The sequence below is a fragment of the Lissotriton helveticus genome, chromosome 9 (assembly GCF_964261635.1).
Source record: "Lissotriton helveticus chromosome 9, aLisHel1.1, whole genome shotgun sequence".
Lineage (NCBI taxonomy): Eukaryota > Metazoa > Chordata > Amphibia > Caudata > Salamandridae > Lissotriton > Lissotriton helveticus.
Genome location: NC_136070.1, coordinates 33,860,369 through 33,877,018, shown reverse-complemented (window position 1 = coordinate 33,877,018; position 16,650 = coordinate 33,860,369). Strand labels below are relative to the sequence as shown.

The 16,650-nt window shown below is 47.7% G+C and overlaps 1 protein-coding gene across 1 annotated transcript in view; it reads right to left on the bottom strand.

Annotated features, from left to right (window-relative positions):
* PRKD1 (protein kinase D1) overlaps positions 1-16,650 on the bottom strand; it is a 723,569-nt gene that overhangs the window by 187,889 nt on the left and 519,030 nt on the right. Inside the window, exons 6-7 of the mRNA XM_078659419.1 lie at positions 12,303-12,380; positions 5,655-5,868 (exon numbers count right to left, since the gene is read on the bottom strand). Coding sequence (XP_078515545.1) covers positions 5,655-5,868; positions 12,303-12,380 — 292 coding nt within the window. The remainder of the gene's footprint in view (positions 1-5,654; positions 5,869-12,302; positions 12,381-16,650) is intronic.

Here is a 16,650-nt window from a genome sequence, read left to right as displayed (position 1 = left end):
AAAGCTACAGAATCTTAGTATGACATACTGATTATTTTATTCAAATCCTGTTCTGATTTTTAATGTTACTGAATAACAAAAGTAAAACATGTTACTGCATCAGGTAAGAATAGTACTATACATTCCTGAATTTGTAATCTCTGTTAACTCTGTTATTCATAAATTGAGTAGAGGAGGAAACACTGCTGAAGTTCGTGCCATTCGTTCAAATCTATACTTTCTTTAGAATAATGGCTCGAGTATAACTTAAAGCTTAATCATTCTAATCGTAACATCCCCTGAAATGATATTTTTGAAATCCTAATTTACCTGGCTTCCCATTTTTTCTTTCACTTTAGATCACCTGAAGTGGTGACATTCATTGCAATCACCACCGGAGGTGAGTATCCTGCCATTGTAAAGAGGGTAGAAGTAAAACATGCACATGCATATATATTGCTGCCAAGAAATCAAGATGTGACCATTTGAGGGTTTTTATTTATGGTAACAAAACATGTCCCTCTGTCATATTACACTTGATGTCGAAGAGCGAAACTAATGAGATAGTGTAACTTGTGTTGACACGTCGACCCTTTTAACATGTTACTGCTTGTGAAATTAACCCTTTCCGTGCTCATGACGAGCTCAGCTCGTCATGAGCCGTGGAGCGCTCACACGCGGGGATAATTCCCCGGCTGCGCTGAGCGTTCCACGGGAACGGGTGTGGCAGTGACGAGCTCAGCTCGTCATGAACACACGAGCACTGTGTGTGACGATTAAAAAAAAATGTTGGGTTCGTACCGTATTTGGCAGTGTTAGTGGGGACAATGGGTGGTGCAAGCTGTAGTGGACTTCTGGCAAGGGCCCTGATACTTATTTTTTAGGTCGAGCCTGGGCAGCGCGAGCGCTGCTCTGTGAGGCATGCTGTAGTGAGGTACGGCATAGAAGCTCCGCCCATTTCCTGCCCATCTTTTCAAGTGGCTCCTGTTACTGTCCTGCAAAATCGTTGCTTTTCATTTGTGAATAGGCTTGCTAGTCCCTCCTTGGTACCACAATGTCTGCATTTATAACCTCCAATAACGACTTTACTTTTTACTTGTGTTGTTACACGGTCTGCTTTATAAGTCGTTGAGCACTATTTTCTTTAATGATCTTCCCCTATTCCACCCACGACACCTCAGCAGCACCTGCTTTTATAATATTGGTTTTTAAATTATAGAGGAGTCTGCTTTAACTATAGCAGCCGCACTTATTTAATGATTTCACTTACAGTCAGGCCAATTTCACTTTAGTGGCTGCGCTACGGAACCTTTTAAATTTATATTAAAATGTTTTGCTTTGCCTGAAAGCTGACCATATCCGCTTTCACTTTAATGTTGGCCGCGCCCCTTTCTTCGAAAGCTGCTCGCTGTAACCTGCATACAGCGAGCAGTTTCTAAAGAAAGAGGCGCGGCCACCATTAGAGTGGTCTCGCATTTGCGAGAAATTGAGCTGTTGGCATTATAAACAACAATGTCTTTTATATATGTGTTGCTTTAAAAAACACTTAAATAAATGGCATTGTCATTTACAATGCCAATAGCTTAAACGTTCTCAAATGCAAGACCTATTGCATTGCAAATGCTTGTTTCACAAACAATGCTCGGCTCTCAAAGGTGGAGTTGGTCCAACTGCAGGTATGAGTGTTGTATTTTCATATCAGACGTTTCCCTGGGCATACAAAAAGAGATCCATAAAATACATGAAAGGTTTATGGTGTATTTGCTCCTGAGACGAGGATGTGTCGATTAGTTTATCTGGAAAGTCGACATTCTTGTTACAACCGAAGGACGTCTTCCTTTCTCGGTGTGCACAGCGCACTTGCTTTGTTTCAGAGTTGTGTGATCTTCTGTGGTCGTCTCTGTTTGGAATGCTGTCTGTGCCTTTCCTTTGTTTACCGACTTCGCTCCATTATGGTTTGCTGAGGACCCCCTGGTGGAATAAATCTGTGATTCACAGAATTCTTTTTTTCATTTTGTTAATAAACCCTTTCAGACTCCGATCGGCGTGTCTGCAGATTTTCTTTGAGAATAATTTAAGCAGTTTAATATTCCGCTTTTAAAAGTGGCTACAATTCAGAGTAGTGGAAGCACGCAGACAGGTTCCTGCCTATTACCTTGAACTCCAGCAGGGCAGTAAGTAAACATTGCATCATACATGTCTCCTCATCAGCTCGTGACTGTGCATATTCATGAAAGACCCTTCTGAAAAAGAGCGGGAAGCTAATGATCCCTCTCAAGGTGTAAACAGCAGCCACAGGCCGACTGGGGGCGGGGCTTGTGCTTCACGCTGTCTGTCGACTCTGGCAGCAGGCATTGTGACGCCACAACTCAACTGTAATAACTTATTAAAGAACAGGAGTAAAGCCATTCTCCTATTACAAATGAACAGTGATGTTACAATTAAACTATAAAAAGACATTGCGAATGTGTTACCACCTACTAGAAGTAGGCAGTAAAATGCGAATATTTTGCGACCGCATTTTGGTCGCAAAACATTCACATATACCATTGCGATTCAGTGTTGGGAAGGGACGCCCTAAACAAGCCCCTTCTTTAAACCGAATCGCGAACCCAATTTGCGATTCGGTAATAGGTTACCAAATGGCGAATAGGGCTTTGTACATTTTAGAAAGAGTTTTTGCATTCACAAATGGGACGATTCTGTAAATCGGCCCGTTTGCGACCACGAAAACACTTTGTACATGTGACACTCTGTTCCCAATCTGGAGCCAATAGGATGACTTGGGCAAGGGCAGTTCTGATCTTTTTCAGAACTCGAGGTCGAAGAGGTATCAGTGGGAAGGCGTACTGGTGTTCCGAGTCCCACTGAAGGTGGAACACGACTCAGAGAGAGAGAGAGAGAGACGCTTTGGGAACTCCAACGTTCAGAACTGTTGCCATTGCGCGGTCTCGGCGGTGGCCAAGAGATCGCACCAAGGTTCTCCTCATGCGTGGAAGAAACCTTGCACCACATCTGACTGTAACTGCCACTGGTGATCCGCTAAGCATCAGCGACAGAGTTCTTCCACTCGTTCAAAGATCCCGGCAGGTGGTTCATCACCAGGAAGCTCCCCCGGTAGTCCAGCCATCTCCTGGCACAGGGTCCACAACCGAAACCTATCTTGTTTGTTGCAATACCACATGGTGGTGGCGTTGTCAGAGAGTACCTACACCAGCCTTTCCTTGATGGAAGGCAGGAAGGCTTTCAACGCCAAGCAGACGGCCTGCATCTCCAGAAGGTTGATGTGGAGCTGGACCTTGGCCGGAGACCAGAGACCAGAGACCTCCACCTCTCCCAGGTGGCCACCCCAAACTGGAGGGAGGCATCAGTTACCACTGTCAGTGCTGGGTGTGGCAGGGAGAGGGCTCTGCCACTGACTCAAACACGGCTCAGCAGCCACCACTGCAGGTCATTTGCAGTCTCCACCGAGATTTGGACATGGTCGGGGTTATCCCCTAGATTTTGTGCCCACTGAGACTTCAGATCTCATTGTCGAGTCCGTATAAGCCACCTGGTGTTATTGACCAGCTGAATGCAGAAGGTCATCAGTCCCAGCAGTCCAAGAGTTGACCTCACTGAAATCCAGGACAGAGGTTCAAAGATCGGGATCATAGACTGAATGTCCTGGACTCGCCTGTCCAGAGGTAAGGCAAGAAAGCAGACTGTGTACAGGATGGCTCCGATGGAAGCGAGCGTCATAGAAGGAGTTAGGTATGACTTTGGCATGTTGATAAGTGAACCCCAAGGATGTTGGGAGGTTCGCCGTAGCCTGGAGGTGGGTGACGACTGTCTGGGGCAAACCCGCTTTCAGCTGCCAGTCATCGAGGTAGGGGAAGACAGGGACTCCTGACCTCGGGAGGGGTGCTGCCACCACCGTCATCAATTTTGTGAACACCCAAGGAGCCTTTGTAAAACCAAAGGGTAGATCAGCAAATTGGAAATGCTCCTATCCCAACATGAACAGCAGATAGTGCCTAAGGGCACACAGGGCAAGGATGTGAAAATAAGCATCCTCCTTGTCCAACTCCAGGGTCCACGGTTGATGGCACACAAGAACTGGGCCAGAGTGAGCATCTTGAACTTGTCCATCCAAAGGAAAGTGCTGAGAGGACTAAAATAAGACAGGTCGGAGGCAGGAGGAAGTGGTGGACTGACTGGAGCACTGTCCTGGAGTGCTGGGTCACGGCCATGAAACAGCGGGGAACCTTCTTGAAGTTATAGTGGCCGGTTGGCTGTCTATATCCGGCACCCCTACCAGAGCCGCAGTGAGATCAAAAGAGCTGATGTAGTTGGTGTGGTGGAGCAGACAAATCCAAGAAGTGCACTGAGGCCCTGCTTTCTTTGGAACGCTTCAGAGCAGAGTCCGCTTGATCCCATATGGACATCAAAGGGCATGTCCATATAAGGGACGACTGAACATCACACGAAAAACCTGCTGATCTAAACCAGGCATGGCGATGGATAGCAACGCTAGTGCTAATGGCTCACCCAATGCAATCTGTGGTATGCAAGCCACAGCGGATGTTAAATTTAGCGGCGTCACAGCTATCCTGTATGACATGGGTCCGTACAGGATGAAGGTCTTCCGGTTCACCTGGGAGGACTTGAGCGACAGAACCTCAGAGAGGTTGGCAAAAGCGGCCCAAATGGCAACTGGAATTGACAGACTGGAGAGCCAAACTTGTGGGAAAAAATACTGTCTTCACAAAAGTCTCCTTTCTTTTAGACTCCTTATCTGGGGGAGTAGACGGGAAGGTATTCAGGTGTGTCTGACTGGATGAAGCTTGCACTACCAAGCTCTCAGGGGAGGGGTGCTGAGTAAAAAAAGTGAGGTTGTTGGGGGCAGAAGGATGGTGCCACGCAATCTGGTAATTCACCAGGGGACCAGAGTACGGTTTGACCCAAGCTCAGTGGCGGCTCCTCTGCCAAGGCGGAGGAGCGTCGCTCCAGTGCTCAGAAGGAAAAATGAAAGATGATAATAACATTCTGTTATTATCATTTTAGTTCTCCTATTGCAGTCATTGGCTCTCGGGAGGGGTGGGGCTGTCCAGAGCAGGGGGAGGATTGGTTTGAACTCCCTAAGTGCACACAACTGCTTGGCAGGACCTCTTGGGCATTTTCAAAGAAATTGCAAATTACCATCAACTTGATGGTGGTAATTTGCGATTCCTTGAGGCCAAATTTCAATTTTTCTGTGCCTCTTACACTGCATTTAAGGAATCGCAACTTGCGATTCCTTAAATGCAATTGCAAAATAGGGAATCGCAAATTTTGCAATTCCTTATTTTGCAAGGCAATTTTTCTTTCATACATACCATTAAGCCCAATTGCGATCGCAAATGCCAAAATTCTGCAAATTTCAGCATTTGCGATCGCAATTTGGAATGATACATATGGCCCAAAATCTGTAGAGGACAATGGACCTTCCAGGCCGAGTACGGGCTAATGATGCATTGGAGGATGTATGTTAAATAAATACCATGAACATAATGTAACATAACAAAACATTCATTGTTTTATACCACGTAGGCCACCATCACAGAAGTATGAGTGTATGAGATGCACATTGAGGGTACCAGAGCTCCTTAGTGATTGGCCAAGTCATCAGACTTCATGAGCAACCACTGGCTTACCTGATCATCCTGTTGCCCTCGTCTGGGTCGGCATCGTGGTCCTGCAGCTCCTCGTTGTCACGGTGGTCGTTGTTCGGGCAGGTCCCAGACTCCTGGGCTAGAGTTTCTTCCAGGTCCTCTATCAGCCCCCTGCGGCTGTCGTCACCAGCACCTCCGTTCTCTTCGCCTCCCACATCCATGACCACATCGGACTCGGCGCCGGGGCTGAGCAGGTCTGAGAAAAGAAGCGTCAATCACAGCAGTGGGTCATCTTCACCATTCAGCAAGACAGCAAAGATGACACCAACAGTGGGGTTGGCAGGGGAAACATCCTTTACAACGCAACTTTTACCACGCAGTGCCTTTACGACGCAACTTTTACAGCGCAAACCATTACAACGCTCTAGGATAGGGAATAAGTTTAATTTACTATCCAACACCTTCCCTAGTGTCCACGGGGACTGGAGTTGGAATAGTAAATTAAACTATTCACTATCCAGCACCCCAAAGCGCTATGTGTTGTAAAGGTTTGCGTTGTAAAAACCGCTTTGTAAAGGCATGCGATGTAAAAGCATGCGTTGTAATGTCATACATCCGTTGGCAGTGACCACATTTAGTACCAGCAGATACAGTAACTCTTGGCACAGAGGAAGCCACGCTTCTCGCTGGGAGAACCAACGGCACAGGCAAGAATTGCCAACTTCTGATCTGTGACCAAAGGATAAATGAGGAACTCCCCAGGGAGGCAGGTGAGTCCAAACATCAGCAGGTTTTCCACTCTTCACATACACAGACTTTTACGATGACCCCACCCATGGCTATCCCATAAGAACACTTATCTGGATCCTCATCCCGGCTATGACTGACTGACTCCTTCCTGGCACCTCAGCATTGGGTATACCTCACTAATACCTCCTCGGCACCCTTACTGTGGGTATTGCACTGCAACATGTCCACACGTCTCTCACTGCAGTAGGTCCCTGGGTATCTCACAGCAACAAGTCCCTGACAGCACCATCTTGAGAATCTTAGGCAAGCACATTCCAGGCATCTTGAGATTTACATATGTCAGATGAACACTTCTTTGCTCGCCCTGGGTATTCTGCATCCTGGCATCCTCTGGCGCGCTGACCTAGGGTATCTCGCAATAACATGTCCCTGGCACCAGCACATTAGGTGTACCACACTGCAATGCTATCGCTTCAATGGCATCTTCACTGTGGGCATTCAACACTAATAACCACCTGGCGCCCTTAACTAGCCAATCTCGCAGTAATACATCCCTGGCATTCTTGCTCAAGTATCCGACCCGGGGTATCCCACAGTAGTACTTCCCAGGTACTCTCATCTAGGATATTTCAAATTAGCTTTTTTCCTGCCATTCCCAACATGAGTGCACCATATGTACTCTTTCTAAGTACACTCACCGTTTAAACCCCACACTAACAACCCATCTGATCTCTCATCCCACCTTCTTAAACTCTCTAGATTGCACTTCTGTTGCTTTCTCATTCCCACCTCATCTTGCCATTTCTTCCCATTTTCCCATTTCTTCCAAAATACCACATTCCTCCTGCTTATTTCCCCTTTGGCCCACCATTTGTATATTCCCATTCAAGCTTTCTCCTGTCCCTTCTGGCTATTTCTTTATCCAAATACCTATCCCGTCTCACCTCATGCCTTCTTTCTACACCATCTTCTGATATCACATCAGCTCCATGTAAGCCTTCTCTTTCGAGGCCACCGTCTTGCACCTTCTGTATTCTTGAGTGCTCTATCAACTCTGCTCTACCTCCTCTTTCAACTACTTTCTACCCGCATCTTCTCCAGCTTTCTTTACCCCACCTCATCCTGCTCTCTTTCCAACTTCTATTTCGCTTTCCACCTCCACACAATGCCTGTACTTCACTTCTGCTTGCCTCTTCTACCCCAGGGTCCCCTGGCCACTCTAAATTACATCTGTCTGCATTCCATACTACACCTCTTCTCTGTACTACACATTCATTGTCCCTTTCTACCACACTTTTGTGCTTCTCTACCACACCTCCTCTTCCCCTCTCTACCACACCTTGCTCCCTCACTACCAGGCTTTCTTTTTCCCTCTCCCCCACACAATGTCTCCTCCCTACCTCACCTTCACTTTTCCCTTCTACAACAACCTTTTCCCTCTCAATCACACCTCCACGTTCTCTTTCTGCCACACCTCCTCTTCACCTCTCTTCCACAGCTTGTTCCATCTCTACTACACTTTCTCTTTCTCCCTCTACGAAAGCTTGCTCCTTCCACCACAGCTTGCTCCCTCTTGGCCACACCTCTCTTCTCTCTACCATGTCCTACTCCCTCTACCACAACTCTCTTCTCTCTACCACGCCCTAATCCCTCTCTACCACACCTCTCTTCTCTCTACCACACCCTAATCCCTCTCTACCACACCTCTCATCTCCCTACCACACCCTAATCCCTCTCTACCACACCTCTCTTCTCTCTACCACACCCTAATCCCTCTCTACCACACCTCTCTTCTCTCTACCACACCCTAATCCCTCTCTACCACACCTCTCATCTCCCTACCACACCCTAATCCCTCTCTACCACACCTCTCTTCTCTCTACCACACCCTAATCCCTCTCTACCACACCTCTCTTCTCTCTACCACACCCTAATCCCTCTCTACCACACCTCTCATCTCCCTACCACACCCTAATCCCTCTCTACCACACCTCTCATCTCCCTACCACACCCTAATCCCTCTCTACCACACCTCTCTTCTCTGTACCACACCCTAATCTTTCTCTACCACACCTCTCTTCTCTCTACCACACCCTAATCCCTCTCTTCCACACCTCTCTTCTCTCTACCACACCCTAAACTCTCTCTACCACACCTCTCTTCTCTCTATCACACCACAATCCCTCTCTACCACACCTCTCTTCTCTCTACCACACCCTAATCCCTCTCTACCACACCTCTCTTCTCTCTACCACACCCTAATCCCTCTCTACCACTCCTCTCTTCTCTCTACCACACCCTAATCCCTCTCTACCACACCTCTCTTCTCTCTACCACACCCTAATCCCTCTCTACCACACCTCTCATCTCCCTACCACACCCTAATCCCTCTCTACCACACCTCTCTTCTCTCTACCACACCCTAATCCCTCTCTACCACACCTCTCTTCTCTCTACCACACCCTAATCCCTCTCTACCACACCTCTCATCTCCCTACCACACCCTAATCCCTCTCTACCACACCTCTCATCTCCCTACCACACCCTAATCCCTCTCTACCACACCTCTCTTCTCTGTACCACACCCTAATCTTTCTCTACCACACCTCTCTTCTCTCTACCACACCCTAATCCCTCTCTTCCACACCTCTCTTCTCTCTACCACACCCTAAACTCTCTCTACCACACCTCTCTTCTCTCTACCACACCACAATCCCTCTCTACCACACCTCTCTTCTCTCTACCACACCATAATCCCTCTCTACCACACCTCTCTTCTCTCTACCACACCCTAATCCCTCTCTACCACTCCTCTCTTCTCTCTACCACACCCTAATCCCTCTCTACCACACCTCTCTTCTCTCTATTATACCCTAATCCCTCTCTACCACACCTCTCTTCTCTCTACCACACCCTAATCCCTCTCTACCACACCTCTCTTCTCCTCTCTACCATACCCTAATCCCTCTCTACCACACCTATCTTCTCTCTACCACACCCTAATCCCTCTCTACCACACCTCTCTTCTCTCTACCACACCCTAATCCCTCTCTACCACACCTCTCTTCTCTCTACCACACCCTAATCCCTCTCTACCACACCTCTCTTCTCTCTACCACACCGCAATCCCTCTCTACCACACCTCTCTTCTCTCTACCACACCCTAATCCCTCTCTACCACACCTTTCTTCTCCTCTCTAGCAATCCTCCTCTTCCCACTGTTACCACAGCTTGCTCCCTCTCTGCCACACCTCTCTTCTCTCTACGACACCTTGTTCCCTCTCTGCCATTCCTCCTCTTCCCACCTTTACCACAGTTTACTCTCTCTCAACTGCACCTCTCTTCTCTCTACCACTTCCGTTCCCTCTACAACATTAATTCATTCCATCCAAACCATCCTCTATTTCACCTAAACCACACTTAATCACATCTCTACTTCATCTCCATTTTCCCTCTCTGCTACATTGAGTTCCGTCTCTAACACATTTTGCTCTCTATCCCCCACACCTCCTCATCCCCTCTCTTCCACACCTTTCTCCTTCTCTCCCACACCTTCTAATTCCCTCTCTACCATACTTTGTTACATCTGCTTTTCCTTTACAACACCCTGTTCTCTCTCTACCACACTGCTTCATTACCCCCATTCCAAAATGTATTGTCTCTCTACCACAACTCGTTCCCTCTCTCCATAATCTTTACTTTTCCTCTCTACTACACCTTGCTCCCCCACTACCTCATTTTGCTCTCTCCTACACCTCTTCATGCCCTCTCTACCACACTTTGCTCCCTTTCTGTCCTCAAATTGTTCTTCCTCTCCGTGTTTGTTTTGTTCCACACCTTGTTCCTTCTCTACCACACTGCCTCATGCCCTCCAAACCATCCTTTATTTCCTCTCTACCACACCTTTTCCTCGCTCTACCTAACCTCCCCTTTCTCTCCCTAGTACACTTTGCTACCTCTCTCTCTACCATGCCTTCTTATTTCCTCTCCATTACACCTTTCTTTCTCTCTATCTCCCATTACCTCCTCTCTACGTCTGCCCTTTCCCTCTCTACTAAACATTGTTTACTCCCTACCACGCTTTGTGCCCTCTGTACAGCATCTCCACTTTCCATTACTACACCGCCTCTATCTTCCAAAGATTTCTCCCCCTTTACCACAACCCCCTTTCCCACTCTATCACATCTTGTTTCCTCACTATCACAACTCCACTTTCCATTTATAACAAAACTATTTTCTCTCTCAACCACACCTTGTTTCTTCTCTGCCAAACGCCCACTCTCCCTCTCTTGCCCAAATTGTCCCTCCAGTTTAAGTGCCTCTCTTTCTTTCTCTGCCAACCCCCAGTCTCCTACCACGCCTTGCTCCCAACTCTGCCACACCGACACCTTCCCTTTCTACCACATCTCATGTTTACCCCTCTATCACACCTAGGGGCATATTACCAAGCAATAGCGATAATTATCGCTATTGCTTGGTTAGAGACAAAGGGGTATATTATCAAGGGGGTTTATCTCCGCTTTTTTGGCTTTAAAAGCCAAGAAAGCGGAGATAAAATTATCTCCCTATTACCAAGCTGTCGCTAACACCAGTTAGTGACAGCTAATAGGAGATAGCGACCATCTTGGGCCCCGCTTTGCATGTCAGTGATATTTATCACTAATGACATGCAAAGTGGGCGTGCCAAGATGTTAGCGACTGGAAACAGTCGCTAACATCGCTATCTCCTATTACCAACTTTTGGAGATATTCGCGCTAAGCGCGAATATCTCCAAAAGCTAACACCTGCCCTGAGCAGTTCTTCACCATGTTATCCAATGGGAGGTGGATAACATGGCTAAGAGCATTAGCTCGGTAATGCATGAATATCGCTGACTTTTCAGCGATATTCATGCATTGCGGCCGTTTTTTATCGCATTTGCGATAAACCTTGCTAATAGCAAGGTTTATCTGCGATAAAAATCGCCGATGTGCGCCGATAATTTTTGTCTCTAAACAAGTTAGAGACAAAAATTATCGCTAGTTGTTGGTAATATACCCCAAAATTTTACCGCTAAGCTGCAGCGATTTTTATCGCTTATAAACCTTGGTATTACCAAGGTTTATCGCAAATGCGATAAAAAACGGCCGCAATGCATGAATATCGCTGAAAAGTCAGCGATATTCATGCATTACCGAGCTAATGCTCTTAGCCATGTTATCCACCTCCCATTGGATAACATGGCTAAGAACTGCTCAGGGCAGGTGTTAGCTTTTGGAGATATTCGCGTTTAGCGCGAATATCTCCAAAAGTTGGTAATAGGAGATAGCGATGTTAGCGACTGTCTCCAGTCGCTAACATCTTGGCACGCCCACTTTGCATGTCATTAGCGATAAATATCACTGACATGCAAAGTGGGGCCCAAGATGGTCGCTATCGCCTACTAGCTGTCACTAACTGGTGTTTGCGACAGCTAGGTAATAGGGAGATAATTTTATCTCCGCTTTCTTGGCTTTTAAAGCCAAAAAAGTGGAGATAAACCCCCTTGATAATATGCCCCTGAGTTCCCCTCTCCCATACCTCCTCTTTCCCTTTACACCACCCATTGTTCCATCTCCACATACCCTTCTCTATCACTCCTCATTCCCCTTCTACTGCACCTAGAGTGCTCCGCACTATATCTTGTTCCCTCTCTCAACAACATCCTTTTTCCTCTTTATTACACCTTCTCATCCACATCTCCAGTTTTTCTTCACGCATCACCTCCTCACCCCCACACCTCACTTCCTACTCAGCACTAATTCACAGGTCTTTCTTCCCCGCTGGCCCTCCACTCATTGCCTCTCAACCCTCTCACCCATACTCCATCAATATCAACTGCTCAACCCCACTCCACCCCGCTGACCCCACTCCACCCCGCTGACCCCACTCCACCCCACACGGCAGGTCCTCATCGTTACCTCCATTGAAGGCCACTTCTCCCAGGCAGTTATTTGGCACTTTCGGTGAGCATCGCTTGTGGCAGTTGAACTTGCAATCTGAGTAAAAAGCAAAAATATTTAAATCATTACAGTGCAGGTTCATCAACTCACATCTCCAGCACTTGAGGAGTTCTGAGGCTCAGCACCTATGAAATCACCACACCCTCATGTTTCCTGATCTGTAAATAATGCCAAAAGCCCATTGGCCAGCACTAGGCTCGGTACGCTAACTCCTCCCACTACCTCCATATTGATCTGGTAGCTCCACCTAAGAGCCAATGGCCAGAAAGGATGCCGTACCCTCTCAGAATAACCAAAGGAAATGATGGACGGAGCGTTGACAATACAAGCACTCACCCACAGTCAACTGATCTGGGTTTATTCCATCACCGTTCTTTAGCCCACTCTGCCACCCCAGTTCACACATGGCCATATGCAAATCAGTCTGACCCTGTGCCTCATGGGAACAGTCCAGCCCGAACTGCCAAGCCATGCCTTCCCTGGACCGGAAACAAGCTTCCGAGGACCGGTTTCTGGCATTACAGCCGTCTTCAGCCCGGCTTGCTTGAATCCAGTGGCAAAGTGAGCAAGGGACTCACTTTGCCACTGGATTAAACCCAGATCTTTTGACTGGGTGTGAGTGTTTGATTGATTCAGATGCTCCGTCCATCACCACCCCCTTTTGTACCGCTTTTGGCCGCCATAAGTGTGGCAGGGTATGCTCAGACGTGAGTCCCTTGCTCCCTTTGCCACTGGATTCAAGCAAGCCTGGCTGAAGACGGCTGTAATGCCAGAAACCGGTCCTCGGAAGTACATAACTTGCTGGGAGTACTTAAGGTGTGGCCATTAACGGTTATGACGTAATCAGAGAACAGTGTGTGATTTTCCGTTGAGGAATAAAGACACACAATCCAGAGCTCTGTGTGTGGTGTGTTAATTTGCATGCTCCCAGGCTGGGGAGGACGCTACAGTAGCCATCTTGGAAGGACGGCTCCAAGAGAGAGTCTGTCCTGAAACTAATATACCCCAAAAGCTCAAACGTCCTATGAATTAAATGGGATTAAATGGGATTCCTTACAGTAGGGATCAGTACTGCGGTGCTAGTGGCACATAAACTACATAGCTATATTCAGCTTTTGTACTAAAATTATGAGGGTTAGGACCATGGAAGATAACCTATCTAATTGGCCAGGGTCCAAAACATAATGCAAAACTGTTAAACAAACTCTGAGCATGTAGTAAATAAACTCAAAGAATCTGAAAAGTCCTTCTGTTTTTGCAGGTTTCTATATTTAAAGGTTTAAACACCAATATTGACTTAGTGGCTTCACTTTGTATCTCAAAGTTCCCATCAGGGCATTAACTGCCAAGAAATCAAGTTTATTAGCAAATTACTGCTTAGTTAACGCCCGCACAGTTGTCGTGAAAGCAGCAAGTGTCTCTGAAATTCAACTGTACTGTAGGGGAAGGGAAACAGTACACCTCTTGCGGGTGGATGACAGTGCATCAAAAAGGAAGTCCTTTACTAGAGACCGCTTGTGTAATTGGACTCCGTGGTAAGTAGCTGCCGCAGCAATTACCTGCTGATAAGCACGAGTGTCGTCAAGAAGGGTGAGCTGGAGAAAGATCTGGATCATTTGGTGTTATGTGATCTGTATCGTACGTGTCCCATGGGTCAGGATCTACTAATGGTTCTCCTATACCCTCGGGGTTTGACCTTAGTGACCCAGGAGGTGTAGCATCGAGAGGTCCATGATGTGGAGATGAAGAAGAAGGAGAGGATGGCGGAGGTGGTGATGATGATGAAGGAGGTGGTAGAGGAGGATGAGTATGGCTGGTAGCCTTGTCCTGTGTCCTCTTTTTGAGAGGCACAGCAAAGTCCAATTCCTCCTCTACAGTCAACTGCCTCTTTGGTGGGGGAGAGGCCTAATTAGTCCTGTGCCTTCTTGAATGTGGATTGTTCTCAGTCTAATGTCCATTTTCTCAAGATTTGGCTCAACCAGAAACATACAAACTGTGGGCTGCTTCAAGGGTTTTGTCTCTGAGGATTGGAATTGAGGCCTTTGAAGATGAGGAAAGCTTTTGACTGGCACCGAGGTAGATGGTGTTGGATGCTGTTTCGGTCCTGAGGGTTGGGTCGAGATCCGAGGAATGTGCTCGATCTGAGGATGGCGATACAAAGCCTTGGTGGTAGTTTTCGGTGCCGGGCCCGAAGGCAGGGCATCCAAAATATTTTTTCAGATCAGACCATGGCCAGATGGCAGTGGCGGTCTGGCCACCTTTAAGAGTGGAAAGGGCTTGCGTTCGGAAGTCTTTTTGTGTGGTGGAGCAGGGTCTGGGGCGACAGTACCCATGCGCTGCCCGATTGGCAGGATGTGCTCCATTTCCTCTTCCTCCACATTGGTGCCTGAGAACTCTTTGATGGAGAATACCCCTTCTTTGTCCTCAGCAGCAGGCTCCAACTGGGCACGCTCCTAACCGAAAATGTCAGAAGTTTTGTTTTCACTGCTGCAAGACATTTCCAGTTCACGTGCCCTTTGATCCTGAAGAGTCTTTTTTAACCAGAAAGACTTGCAGGCGTCACAGTCAGCCTTGCAGTGATTGGGTGAAAGGCATAGGTTCCCTTGCTCACTTTGCCACTGGTTCAAGCTAACCTGGCTGATGAGGGGTGTTACCCCAAAACCAGTCCCAGGATGCTTGTTTCTAGTCCAGAGAAGACCTGGCCTGGTAGTTCGGTCTGGACTGTTCCCATGAGGCACAGGTTCAAGACTGATTTGCATCTGTCTGGGTCAGAACTGGAGTGGCGAAGTGAGCAAAAGAACGATGATGGATTCAACCCAGATCTAGGACTGGGGGTGAGTGTCTGAAAAGTTTCAGCACTCCGTCCATCATCTCCTTGTGTTTGCCAAGACAAGTGTGCCCTGTGAGGAAGAGGAGAACACTGGAGGGAGGTCCGGTGGGGGATTCTGTCATTTGGGTCCCTATAGCGAGGTGTGAGGATGCGGCAGCAATCGCGTCATTACCCATGTGCAGGGAAAGGTCAGCAACTCCCGTATGCCACAGGAGGGCTGCTGTTAAGTGACCCATAACTGTTGCTTCACCAATCAGGTAATTGCCCGTGTGCAGGTTTTAAGTCAGCAACTCTGTATGCCAGGTGAGGCCGCCGTTGAAGTAGGATACCATGCCGATTGGGCTGTAATCCGTGTGTGGGGCTAAATCGGCAACCTATATGCCAGGTAGGGCCACAGTGAAGATTTCTATTGTGCTGAACGGGTCACAGCCAGTGTACAGCATGGAGAGGTTGACATCATATGCCAGGGACAAGGCAAGGAGCGTGGTCTGGTCAAGACTGTCATCGAGAGGAGGAGTCGGTGTAGTGACCTACGAGGTCGCAATCCCCAACTGAGGACAACCCCCCTTCCAAGCCCGTGGGAAGGATTCCAAAAAATGTATCAGCATCGGAGTAGCATAGTCGACTCCCCCTCCCCAAACCTACCCTGCCCCTGCATTTGCAGGACGTAAGGACACTTGATCGCAGCCCCTCCTACCCTGCTTGTAGAGGAACTTACCGGAGACAATCCCTGCACCTTCAGCGCCTGCGTATGGGTGTGCTGAGAGACTCGGGTCACTCAGATCCTGCTGGTATGGGTAAGACTGATTTATAGGCCAGCTGGCCCCCGGGAATCTTGCCTGCCTTGTAGCGCTTTGGCGCTGGAACACTTTTGACTTTCATAAAGAGTTGGAGTGGGACTCCAGACACTCAGAGTAGTATTGGGGCTTAACGTTAATGTAACCTATAGTGAATAGGGAATAACCACTATGGCTAGCAGGAGGGGAGTAGGACTCAGGGACCCGCGTATAAAACACAAGAGCCCTGACCTTAGGGACTGTGTATATTGCTTCTGAATTTATATTTTACTTTGTCTTTGTATATAAAAACTCCTTTTTTAATAAAAGCAAGTGTTTGACTGGACAATCATTTATTGCTGATGCTGTTGGTATTTTGAGTTGTGAGCCTGTGTTCACCCGCTGTGTCTACTCTTCCCACACCCCCGAGAAGCCTTGGACTGCTTGACCCGCACTACCACTGATAGTTAAGTGCTGAAGGGGTACTTGGCCCAAGTGCTCGGAATCCATAGTAGGCCGGACCCCTGGACATCAGGAATAAAAGGCCTCAATCTCAACCCTTTGGCCCCGTGGCCCTTGGAATGAGGTTCTGATACTGACCGAGCTGGGATTCTGATTGAGTGTCCCCTTTCGTTGAGTTACCTTAAAGTCTCAGGTGAAAACTTTGGACCAGTGCACTGTGGGTTTCAGGGAGGGATCA